The sequence below is a fragment of the Chiloscyllium plagiosum genome, chromosome 15 (assembly GCF_004010195.1).
Source record: "Chiloscyllium plagiosum isolate BGI_BamShark_2017 chromosome 15, ASM401019v2, whole genome shotgun sequence".
Classification (NCBI taxonomy): Eukaryota; Metazoa; Chordata; class Chondrichthyes; order Orectolobiformes; family Hemiscylliidae; genus Chiloscyllium; species Chiloscyllium plagiosum.
Window position 1 is genome coordinate 65418708 of NC_057724.1, and position 13665 is coordinate 65432372.

Sequence of the window (13665 nt, forward strand, 5' to 3'; positions counted from 1 at the left end):
TAGTATTAGAATGCACTGTCTGGGAGAGTGGTAGAGGCAGGAAACCTCATAACCTTTGAAAAGTACTTGGATGAGCACTTGAATTGTCATAGTATTCAAAGCCATGGACCTAGTGCGGGACAGTAGGACTAGTGCCAGCAGCAGTATATTTCGGTGATAGCTGAAGAGTCTCTTCTGTACAGTATGATTCTATGAATATAGTGGTCTTTCATTAAATATACGCATGCAATAATTTGATATTAACAATCAAACATAAGTTTATTGCACAAAATGAATGAATATGAAATAGAACAAAGCAAGCAAATTATATATATCATAATCTGAAAGACTTCAAATGTCAATATAAAATCCCATCTGTTCTGAACATCAATTTACATTATTCTATCCCATCAATAAATTTTACCTAACTATTTCTTTCACTTCTCAGTCTGTGGGAGATAGATAGCTTTTTTCTTGATTATTCACACAACTGAACTTAAATTGTCTTAGCTGCAAATAATCAATAGACAATAGGTGCAGGAGTAGGCCATTCTGCCCTTCGAGCCTGCACCACCATTCAATATGATCATGGCTGATCATCCTTAATCAGTATCCTGTTCCTGCCTTATCTCCATAACCCTTGATTCCACAATCCTTGAGAGCTCTAACCAACTCTTTCTTAAATGAATCCAGAGACTGGGCCTCCACTGCCCTCTGGGGCAGAGCATTCCACACAGCCACCACTCTCTGGGTGAAGAAGTTTCTTCTCATCTCTGTCCTAAATGGTCTAACCCGTATTTTTAAGCTGTGTCCTCACCCATCAGCGGAAACATGTTTCCTGCCTCCAGAGTGTCCAATCCTTTAATAATCTTATATGTCTGATTATATATAGAAATCCTTCAGTTTTCTAACCAAACTTCTCGTCTGGAATTTTAAAGCCAAAACCATTACTATGTCCTGACATTCTTAGCTAACTCGTTTCTCCATGAGAAACTGGTCATACACTTAACCCCAACCAGATCTTCCACGAACAGAAGCCAAAACATTTCTGAAAGCTTGCCAATTAAATAATGAAAGGATGGTGTGGAGCTTTTTGTTAAAGCAAACAAAGGTAGTTAGCTATAGGACACTACCCTCAGAAACACCTGCAGCAACACCTTTGGACTGGGACAATTGTATTTCAACTTCCAGAATCATTTTGCTATGTGTTAGCCATGACTCTAACTAACAGGGTTTTGCCCTTGACTCCCATTAACTACAGTCGAGAGTGTGGTACTGAAAAACACAGCTGGTCAGGCAGCATCCAAGGAGTAGGAGAATCGATATTTTGGTCATAAGCCCCTCATCAGGAATGAGCTCATTCCTAATGAAGGGCTTATGTCAGAAATATTGATTCTCCTGTTCCTCGGATACCGCTTGACCTGCTGTGCTTTTTCAGCACCACACTCTTGACTCTGACCTCCAGCATCTGCAGTCCTCACTTTCTCCCTACAGTTGACTATAGTTTTGCTGGGGCTCCTTGCGACCATACCCTATCAAATGCAGCCTTGATGTCATCGGCTGTCATTCTCATCTCACCTCTGGAATCCAGCTCTTTTTTCAATGTTTGAACCAAAGCTGCAGTAATGAGCTCAGGAGCTGAGTGGTCCTGACAGTATCTAAACTTAACATCAGCGAGCAGGTTAACATTGTGAAAATGTTCCATTCTGTCAGTTTTCTGAAGACTGAGAATAGACCATAAAGAATTTTTTGTTTTACTTTATATTTGATTTTGAATAAAGTGGGGAAAGGACCATTTTATTGCCAAGGACTGTACAAGGACTTTTTTTTTTAAATCATTCGCATGATGTGGATATCACAGACAACGACAGTATTTATTGTCTATCCTTAATTGCCCAGAGTGCAGTTGAGAGTCAACCACATTTCTGTGCGTCTAGAATCACGTGTAGACCAGACCAGGTAAGGACAGCAGTTTCCTTCCTACTATCTGCAAGAATCAAGCTCAAGTCCCCAAGACATTACCTGGATCTCTAGATTAATAACAAAAACAGAAATTGCTGAAAACATTCAGCAGGTCTTGCAGCATCTGTGGAGAGAAAGCAGAGCTAACGTTTCGAGTCCAGTTGACCCATTGTACCCTGAAGGTGGCTGCACAGGTGGATAGAGTGGTCAAGAAAGCACATGGTAGCGTGCCTTCATCAGACGGGGTATTGAATACAAAAGCCGGCAGGTCATGTTAAAATTGTACAAAACATTGGTTCGGCTGCATTTAGAATACTATGTACAATTCTGGCTGCCATTATCAAAAGGATGTGGACGCTTTGGAAAGGGTGCAGAGAAGGTTTACGAGGATGTTGCCTGGTAAGAAAGGTGCTAGCTATGAACAGAGGTTGAGTAAGTTAGGATTATTTTCATTAGAAAAATGGAGATTGAAGGGAGAACCTGATTGAGGTCTACAAAATCATGAAAGGTATAGATAGGGTGGATAGACATAAGTGTTTTCACAGGGTGAGGGATTCAATAATGAGAGGTCACACGTTCAAGGTGACAGGAGAAAAGTTTAAGGGAAATACAATGTACTTTACACAGAGGGTGGTAGGTGCCTGAAACAGGTTGCCAGCAGAGGTAGTAGAGGCAGGCACAGTAGATTCATTTAAGACGCATCTAGACAGACACATGAGTAGGTACGAAGCAGAGGGATACAGATACTTAGGAATTGGGCGGTAGGTTTAGATAGTGGATTTGGATCAGCTCAGGCTTGGAGGGTCGAAGGGCCTGCTTATGGGTTGTAAATTTTCTTTGCTCTTCTTTGTTCTTTGTTCTTCAGAAATGGACCCAAAATGTTAACTCTGCTTTCCCTTCACAGATGCTGCAAGACCTGCTGAATATTTCTAGCAATTTCTGTTTTTGTTTCTGATCTCCAGCATCCTCAGTTCTTTGGGTGTTTTCTTTCTTGGACTAATATTATAGCGATAATCCTACTAGGTTACTGCCTCCCTATGTTGCACCTTTAAAAGGAAATTACTGGATTGCATTGTGAGTTGCTTTACTTCAAGACCACACTTGGACTTGACTCTAAGTATTTATTATTGATATGTGGTTTAATATTGCCGCCAACATCCTAACTCACATTAAGTCTCTGGAGATATTTGGGCTATTTATCGTTCACAATTTAAGTCAATCCATGATCTGCACCCAAGCCTACAGCTGCCAAGGTCCCAAACTCTGGAACCCCCTCTCCTAACCTCTCCTCCTTTCTACATTTCCTCTTCCTTCGAGGTGCTCCTTAAAATTTACATCTTTGATAAAGCTTGGCCATCTGCCCTAATGTCTTTTTACATGGTCCTGTTTCAAATGTTGTAAAATGGTCAGATGAAGCGGGCTGTTTCACTACACTGAAAGCACTGCGTTCATTTAAATCACTGTTATTCCCATAGGGGAAAATGGGCATTCATGGTCTCCAGATTGGTTGACTTTGTAAACACACCACAATAGGGGAACAGAGGACTATCGGAACAGGGAGCTGTACACCATTCAACTAGATCAAAGCTGATCTGTTTTATTTTTATTCATTCACAGGATGAAGGTGTCTCTGGTCGGGCCAGCATTTATTATCCAGAGGGCACTTAAGAGTCAACCGCATTGCTGTGGGTCTGGAGTCACATGTAGGCCAGACTGGGTAAGGATGGCAGCTTCCTTCCCTGAAGGATATTAGTGATTCAGATGAGTTTTTCCAACAATCGACAGTGGATTCATTCAACTCTTAATTCCATATTTTATTATTGAATTCAAATTCCGCGGCAGGATTCGAACCTGAGACCCCAGGACATTATCTGGGTCTCTGGATTAACACTCCAGCGATAACACCACCAGGCCATTGCCTCCCCATACATTACCTCTATCTGCTTAGTTTGGATCTATGGCAGTCACCTTCTTTGCCTGACAATAAATCCAGGAATCTCAATTTTAAAACGTTTTATGGCTCCCAGCCTCAATAGCATTTTGGAAGAATAGTTCCGAAATTCCATTATCTTTGTGTCCACATTGGCTCTTTGTCACCATCTTTGAGTGACCTAACTCCTATCTTAAGTATATTGCCTTTTTTTGGACTCACCCACCAAAGAAAATAGTTTATTTCTATTCTCCCTATCACCGAAGTAATGATTTTTACTCTTCTCTACAGGATGATACACAAGTCCAGTATGTGAAACCTATACTGGTATAATGTAACCCTTTAAATCAGGATAACATTGGTCAATCCATATCGCAGACCCTCCAAAGTTAAGATATTGTTCCTTTAGTGTATTTTCTTCATTAAGTTACAGATATGGGTGTCGCTTTCAAGTCCAGCACTGCCTGGCTGTGAGCATTGCTCCCCACATGGTGTCCAGTTGAATAACTATAACATAACTTCCCTCCTTGTGTGAAAAGTACCTGTTAAATTTTACTTGATACTTCTCCACTACCTTTTAGAGATTTCTACACATGGATGTCTAAACCATTCCCGAGTATCTTGTCATTTAGAAAACAGATGAGGTGTTTTAAATAACTCCCAGCAACCCAATACCAAGTCAGCCTTTATTTACACATGAACAGTCCTTGACTTTAGTACTGCCTCTTCAGGGTTAGCAAAGTGCCAGAATCTCTGATACTCCTCTTTTTCTCTGTCAGTCAGGGCTCCCTAATTGGACCAGATTAACAGCCCCAGTCAGGAAACTCATATTCTATGAGGTCCAGTGACTGATCTCATTACAGTCACTATACCCTCCCACCCTGAGTCCATGGACATAGACCACTCCATTTCTTAGGAGAGCTTCCTAGGGCATTTTAGCACCAGGTCAGGTTGGTCCAACTCAATGTCCAATATGGGGGATGGTATATAATCCATGGGAGCTCGCCCCTTGAGCCAGGAGTGTCTCGGTAGAATTTCACTCTCCAGATGGCAAAGGCATCAAGACGGCAACATCCATTATATCTATTTCTGATTCAGAAGACTCATCAACATTTGACGGAGAGGGTGAATGCACGGATTTCAGCAGCTTTGCCATCTGTTCCGAGGAGCTAGGCACTGTTTTGCTCCCATACTGCTTGCAAATTTGTGGTTCTTATATGGTCTATGTGCTTGTTCAGGACTTAATCAAACTTCGTCCCCTGAATCAAACTTGGTGAAATCTTCTGTCCAACACTGGCATTCCAAGTGCCGTTTCAGTGTTAATAACAAGATGTTTGATAACTGAACAAGCAGCCTGCTTGATCAGGAGCACATCTGCCAACTTAAACATTCAATCCCTCCACCACAGTGACAGCCATGTCTACCAGCTTGCACGGCAGCGGCTCACCAAGATTCCTTTAACAACATTTTGAAAACTCACAAAAGTCACAATCTAGATGGTCAACTGAAGCAGGCACATGGGAACACTGCCACCAGTAAGCTCCCCTTCTAGTCACACACTATCCTGATTTGGAACTCCATCACTACTTCTTCATTGTCACTGGGTCAACACACTGGAACTTCGTAGCCATGAGCATGTACCAACATCACTTGCTTTGCAGGGGTTTGAGAAGGTCGCCAACACCTTCTTGGGTAAAAAGGAGTGGGCAATAAATGCTGCCACAGCCAATGAGGCCCATAATCCATGAACAGACAAAAGGAATACTAATCCATACAGTTGAGGAAGGTCCCAAGCACAGCCGGGCATGGGAAGGTACATCAGGGCTCAATGGGTTGAGGCTTCAGCCCTTGGGTTAGAGGCTGGGGGCAGGCATGGGGGCCCAGGCCAGGAACAGCATAGTGACTGATGATTCCTGTCCCTCTCCCGGTCCCATTTCTAGCCTCTGCTAATTTTCTGTGAAATGTTCCCACAAGGGAGCAACTGAAGTGCTCCAAATAACTTCAGCATCTCCTGGGCTTAGGAGGAATACAATGAAGGTTCTTTCTTATGTCTGGTATATAGTAATTCCTGCTAGAATGTAATAATAGGCAAATAACAGCAGGATCGAGCTCAGCTCCATCACACTGACGAAGTTGGGAAAAGAACAAATTAACTATGTCGGAAGTTGTATCTTCAGTGACTTCATAAATAGAAGATAGATTATTATTTTTGGGATAAGCCAGATGAAACATCAAGCCTTCCACCGATTATATCCTGTCATGGTCTGCCCTCCACTTAATTAAATCTGCTGATAACAGTTCTCCAAACTTTCGCCCAAGAGTATAAATTCCAAAAAAGTATAAATGACAACTTCATTGTCATGCTGCTTACTTTCCACATTTCCCTGGTCAAAACAGGACAGGGGCTCTTGTGCTTTATGGGATATCTGATTACATTTGCTCATCATTGGCACTGGTTGCTGGGGAGAGGAAGTGATTTGTTGGTGAACAATTTTCAATATTTTATACTGTAACCATGAATGAATAAAAACATAGAACATAGGACATAGAATACAGAAAATTGCAGCGCAGTACAGGCTCTTCAGTCTTCGGTGTTGCGCCAACCTGTGAAACCAATCTGAAGCCCATCTGACCTACACTATTCCATTATCATTCATATGTTTTTCCAATGACCATTTAAATGCCCTTAAAGTTGGTGGTGAGTCTACTACTGTTTCAGGCAGTGCGTTCCACCCCCTACTACTCTCTGAGTAAAGAAACTACCCCTGACATCTGTCCTATATCTATCACCTCTCAATTTAAAGCTATGCCCCCTCGTGCTAGCCATCATCATGCAAAGAAAAAGGCTCTCACTGTCCACCCTATCTAATCTCCTGATCATCTTGTATGTCTCTATTAAGTCACCTCTCAACCTTCTTCTCTCTAACAAAAATAGCCTCAAGTCCCTCAGCCTTTCCTCATAAGACCTTCCCTTCATACCAAGCAACATGCAGATAAATCTCCTCTGCACCATTCCCAAAGCTTACACATCCTTCCTATAATGCAGTGACCAGAACTGTGCGCAATACTCCAAGTGTGGCTGTACCAGAGTTTTATATAGCTGCAGCATAACCTCGTGGCTCCGAAACTCAATCCTTCTACCAATAAAAGTTAACACACCATATGCCTTCTTAACAACCCTATCAACCTGGGTGGTAACTTTGAAGGATGTACATGGACACCGAGATCTCTCTTCTCATCTACACTACCAAGAATTTTACCATCAGCCCAGTACTCTTCATTCCTGTGAATCACCTCACATTTTTCTGCATTAAACTCCATTTGCCACCTCTCAGCCCAGATCTGCAGCTTATCTAATGCCCTCATATAAGTCATTTATAAAAATGACAAACAGCATGACAAACAGCATTAAAGATCGTATGAGGAAAGGCTGAGGCACTTGGGGTTGTTTTCATTGGAGAAAAGAAGGTTTAGGCGCAACATCGAGGGCCGAAGGGCCTGTACTGCGCTGTATTCTTCTATGTTCTATGTTCTAGCAGTGGCCCCAAAACAGATCCTTACAGTCCACCACTAGTATAAAAACAAATTGCAATTTTGAAACATCTTCCCTCAGCGATGCTGTCAATCACAACTTCGCCATCTGCATAATGTCTCCAATTTGTACATGTATCTGAAATCCATCAACCTGCAACCATTCCTGTCATGCTTTCACATCCTTCTTAAAGATAAAAGCCCAGAATTGGATACAATTCTCCAACTGAGGACAAATCTATATTTTATAAAGGTTCATCATACCATCCTTGCATTTTATCAAGCCCAGAATGCCATTTGCCTTTTTAAGCACTTTCTTCAACAATTATCTCTCATGGTTCCACTTCACCAGGACAGGAAAACACAGCAACCTGAATTTGAAATTGAAGATCCATTCTGCCAGTATTTATAAAAAAAAGAGTGACACCATGATTCTGTCAGCAGTTGCAGATCTCAAATCAACAATTCATGCAGGGGAACTGCATTGCAGGATTCACAGAAATGTTAGAAATCATTAGCATCCCTCAGGCTCCCCTCAACTCCATGAAACTTCTCCACACATGAGTATGATCATCAGAGTTTAGGACAAAATTCACAATTTGTTTCTTTAACCTATACCTGAAAGAGGAAGGAGAACATTCCTTTCCAGCTCACCCTGTCTTTTGTCCATAAAATATTGTCATCATTTGATTTACTTTCAAAATACCAATATGCTCTTTTAGTGTGTGTTTACGATGTACTTCTATATATCAAATAACTTCTAACCTTCTCCCTTACATAAAACATTTAATAAGATGCTGCAAAATACAAGATATTTATATGAGACCACTATTACAAAAGGTTAAATTTAAGAGAAGTCGTAACTATTGCTGTTAGTTCACAAGAACGAAGAACAAAGGACAAAGAATAAAACAGCACAGGAACAGGTCCTTCCGCTGACACATTGCTCTTCCCTATTAAAACTTCTTCCCTTATAGGATCCGTATCCTTCTATTCCCTTCCTATTCAAGTATTCATCCAGGTGCTTCTTGAATGCTGCTACTGTGTTTGCTTCCACCACCTCCTTTGGCAGCACATTCCAGGCACTCACCACCCTTTGTGCGAAAAACGTGCCTCACACATTTCTTTTAAACTTCCCCTCTTGCACATTGAACCTGTGTTCCCTAAAACTGTAATTGACCCCTCCATCCTGGGAAAAGGTTTCATACTTTCCACTCTATCCATGCCATTCACAAACTTATAAACTTCTATTAGATTGCCCCTTAATCTCCTGCATCCCTTTGAAAACAAACCCAGTCCATCTGACATTTCTTCATAGCTAAAATCCCCCAGGCAACATCCTGGTAACCCTTTTCTGTCCCCTCTCCAAAACATCCACATCCTTCTGGTAGTGTGGTGGGCAGAACTGCACACAATATTCAAGTGAGGCCAAACTAAACTTCTACAAAGCTGCAGCATAACTTGCCTATCTTTATATTCAAATGAATTCAATTGAGTTGAACTGAATTTATTGTCATGTGTGCCAAGGCACACTGAAAAGCTTTGTCTTGCGAGCAATACAGGCAGATCACAGAGTTAAATAGCATAAATAAGTAAATAATAGGTAAACAGTGGCAAAAACAAAAACACAGGTACAGGCAAATGCTAAAAGTAGCATGCCATAGACCTTTTTTTGACTGCCACCTTCAGTGATCTGTGGACCTGCACACCCAGGTCCCTCCGCATATCAATACACCTCAGGGTTCTGCCATTCACTGTATAATTTCCACCTGTACTTGACCTTCCAAAAAGCATCACCTCATGTTTGTCCAGATTAAACTCAATCTGCCATTTTTCTGCTCATGTCTCCAACTGGTCTATATCCTGCTGTATCGTCTGACAATCCTCCTCACTATTTGCAAGTCCACTAATCTTTGTATCATCTGCAAACTAACTAATTAAACCAGCTACGTTTTCCTCAAGAACATAATGGCTCTGATTCTCACATTCACCTTCAGCTTAAACTTTGTCTCCATTACTAAATGTTTTTAATTCCTTTTTTGTGGAGAGTCCAAAAGCTGAACAGTTCTGAAAATTGATATACTGGGTCTGCAAGCTTTCTACCTGGTGCCAAAGTCAATTCCTGGGCACATCTTGAGTCTAGTTCAATGCAGACATTAGTTCCGTCCAAGTATGAATGAGAGTGCACCTGGAGTATTGCATACAATTTTAATCCCCTTACTTGAGGAGGAATGTATTCTACTGGAGGCAGTACAGAGGAGATTCATTAGATGAATTCCAGAGATGAGGGGTTTATCTTATGAAGAGAGATTGAGCAGTATAGGCCTGTACTCTCGCAAGTTTAGAATAAAAAGAGATCTAATTGATGTATATAAGATGTTAAAGGAGATTGAGAAAGTAGACATAGAGAGGATAGTTCCTCACGTGGGGCAGACTAGTACAAGAGGTAATCGTTTCAAGATGGAGGGGAGCGCAGATTTAAAACAAGATAGGATGAAATTACTCGTCTTGAGGGAAGATGAATCTGTGAAATTCACTACTCCAGACACCGATGGATGTTGGGATATTGAGTAAAATTTAAGGAGGAGATAGATTTAAATTTAGTAATGGGTGGAAGGGCTATGGAGAACAGATGAGAAAGTGGAGATGCAGGTGAGATAAGATCAGTCATGATCGTATCATGTGGCTCGAGGGGCTGAATTGTCTGCTCCTGCTCCGAGTTCTAATGTAAAACCAGGCAGTTTTTTTCAGGATGACCACAATTCAGGTTGTTTGACCATGTGCGTCCACCCCTGATACGGGGCTATTGCTGTTAAAAGTATTGTCCATTCGATTGGGCACGCATTGATTGCAGCAAACAAAGAGATTCACTCTACATGTGTGAAGCTGGATCAAAATATGGCTCATTGAATACAGAATCAGAATCATAGAATCCTTATAATGCAAAAGCAGGCCATTCAGCCCGAGTCCAGACAGACCCTACAAAGAGAATCACGCATCCAAACCCATCCCCCTACCCTATCACCCTGCATTTCCCATGGCTAGCCTGCCTATCCCTGAACATCCCTGAACACTATGAGCAATTTAGCATTGCCAATCCACTGAACCTGCATATCTTTGGACTTTCAAAACTGGAGCACCCGGAGGAAACTCATGCAGACAATGGGAGAATGTGCAAACTCCACACAGGCAGTCACCCAAGGCTGGAAGCAAATCCAGGTCCTTGATGCTGTGAGGCACCAGTGCTAGCCACTGAGCTACCTGACATGTGGCATCATGTTAGTGCCACACATGGAGACATCAGAAGATGCAACTGGTCATCATGTAATTCCGTACGGTAATTCTATAACTGTGCAGGAAGAGCCCGGGTGTCCTTGGAGAAGGAGCATGCGGTGTCCACCAACACCCTGGAGTTGTTCAGGGAGAGGTGGGCGCCGCAGGGAGTGGAGTGCATCATTTCTCCCTCCAACTCTATTATGATTTAGTCCCTACCCTCCTCCTCACTGTTTTGATCACACAGCATTGCCCTTTGATGTGAAGGGCAGTGTTTGTCACTGGCCACTTGGGTGTTTTCCTATCTTCCTGGTGGTGGAATTTGAATAAAGATTTGTGCACTTTGTGTCTTTCACTGTGTCTCACACCTGCGCACACACACACCATGGGTGCTGGGGGAAAAAAAAGAAAAGAAAAAAAAGAAAAAGAAAAAAAAAACTGTGCAGGAGAAACAAAACACTGGCAAGAGACAAGGTCAGTTTAAGGAACAATGAGCCACCAAAAGTATCTAAGAAGAACTTGAAATTAAAACAGTTAATGTTGTTATTTGAAAGAGTGGTAAAGCACAGAACTGGCAAGAGACAAGGTCAGTTTAAGGGAACAATGAGCCACCAAAAGTATCTAAGAAGAACTTGAAATTAAAACAGTTAATGTTGTTATTTGAAAGAGTGGTAAAGCACAGATCTCTAAGTGAACCAAAACCAAATTACATAAGTTATGGTAAGAAGTCTTGGAAGTGAACAGTGGTGTTTGAGAGCGCTCTCTGACAAATGAGATTGAAGGATGCACCAGAATCTCTTCAATTAATATTCATATCCAATATACTGTTCAAAACAGTCAATTGCACAAAGAAAGTCACAGCTGCCTATTTCAAAAACGACACTCGAAAACCTTTACCAAATTGTTCTTCCCTTTCATTATCAACAGAACAGATTCCTCGAAAGGCAAGGCCAATGTTTTCAAGGAAGTTTGAAATCTTCATATGCTTTGTCTTAAAAAACACTTTCAATCCGTTAATGATTAGAAAGTCGATGTCCTGAACCATTACTGCCGACGAAGGGGAAAGTTTGCATTAAAAGGATGCATTAAGTCCGAAACGTAGGCATAGGAGACTCACCGGCGTCTTAGTGTCGTTCCCATAATGTTCTTCGGTGGCATTGAGTGCGGAATTCATCGCCATGGTTCCTTAAATAAGGTAGAAAAGAGCAGAATTCAGATCATGCAGAGAACTCTCGCTATCAAGGGTTAAAAACAAGTTGACAGACAGAAAAGATAATGAACAATAATGTTAACTAAAGCCCCTGCAGTCGAATGGTTATAATGCATTGGGCTAAAGCAGGGCTTCTGATATTATATCCCATTGATAATGAAATACCTCGCTTTTCCTCAGAGCAATGGCTGTATGTAGTGTAGATATGACCTTGCGAGGAGGAACTGGACTAAAGGGGCAAAAAATAACTTGCTTTCAACAGATTTGGCAGACTCTCAGGTTAAGATGGAGTCTCCTTATCCTTTGACATTTTTTTCCAAGTGTGGAACTGCACAAAATTGCTCAATAACTTATGGCCACCCCTTTCTCCCATTGAGAAGTAGTATGTGAATATAAACTTTTCTGGCAGTACTTTTTAAAAAAACTAAACTTGTCTCTTTCACGTTATTGAATTAAGTTTCCCCGTAGCCAATGTGTTGCTGTCAATCAGGATTCTCTTGTGCATTGGTAAAATATAACTGGCCTGAGGATCTATATATAAACCTCTCTTCTGTGGAGACTGACTGCAGCAAATAAGCCAGTTGAAGTTCACTAAAACTTGCCCCTAACCGCAAAACGCCTCAGTGCACTGCCACTAAACAGAGAAAGCAAGGGCCGCCCCCACCTTCTGCCATATCACACCTACTCTTGAGTAAAACAAAACACCCGAACGTGAGAAAACAACTCCTTCAATCTCGCGGAAACTTAGCTGTGTCTCAGTCACATTCGACTTTGGACGTGGTTTGCACCGTTTTAGGATTGTTACTCATGTTCAGCTTTTTTTTCCGAGAGGCGCATTATTTGTATTGCTTCTATGATGTAAGTAGATCTCCTGCGAAAATTTCGTAAATCTGGAAGGTGCTTGGAAATGCGCTCCGCTTACACTTCCCTGAAATGAGCCCCCACTGACTTCGTGTTTATTTGCCATGAACCTTCCGACGAAATCTGTGAAAAATGACATAAGCAGTGACACATAACCTTGGTGTAGAGCGTTGTCATTATCCATTGCCATTATTAGTGAGACTGTTACCCCAAAAAGGAACATTGACATTATTAGTGACTGTAGACGAAAGTGGGTACTGCAGATGCTGGAGATCAGAGTCAAGAATAGAGTGGTGCTGGAAAAGCACAGCAGGTCAGGCAGCATCTGGGGAGCAGGAGAATCGACGTTTCGGGCAAAAGCCCTTCATCGTTCTGGATTTTCCTGCTCCACGGATGCTGCCTGACCTGCTATGCTTTTTCAGCACCACTCAATTAGTGACTGGATCCCAGTATAGAACATTGACATTATTAATGAGACTGTACCACATATAGAACATTGTCATTATTAGTGACACTGTACCCCAGTATAGAGCAATGTCAAAAATCACACATCACCACTTTATGGTCCAAAAGGTTTAATTCGAACCACTAGCTTTCGGAGCACTGCTTCTTGATCAGGTGGTTGTGGAGTATAAGATTGTAAGACACAGAATCTATAACAAAAGTTTACAGTGTGATGTAACTGAAATTATATATTGATAAAAGACCTGGAATGTTTGTTAAATTTCTCATCTGTTAGAATGACCACGTTGGTTTCAGTTCTTTCATATGTAAATCGCAAAACTCTTTTTAAAAGTTACATTCTCAAGTGAACTTTAACAATTGGTGTCATGTTGGCCCAGCTAGTGTATTGAAGGTGTGAGCTTCCCTGTATGAGACTGTTTATGCCACAATGATCAGACTGATTCTAATCTAAAAA

General features: G+C 41.5%; 1 protein-coding gene across 5 annotated transcripts in view; it reads right to left on the bottom strand.

The window, feature by feature from the left end:
* Positions 1-12816, bottom strand: part of LOC122557397 (protein ATP1B4-like) — a 69747-nt gene extending 56931 nt beyond the window's left edge. For 2 of the 5 annotated variants that reach the window (XM_043705070.1, XM_043705066.1), the window contains exons 1-2: positions 12550-12574; positions 11793-11860 (exon numbers count right to left, since the gene is read on the bottom strand). In XM_043705070.1, the coding sequence (XP_043561005.1) occupies positions 11793-11860; positions 12550-12559 (78 nt within the window). In that variant the 5' untranslated portion in view covers positions 12560-12574. Of the gene's footprint in view, positions 1-11792; positions 11861-12050; positions 12216-12549 lie in introns of those variants that run through there. The other 3 variants (XM_043705069.1, XM_043705068.1, XM_043705067.1) reach the window with 3 other exon arrangements.
* Positions 12817-13665: the final 849 nt, after the last annotated feature.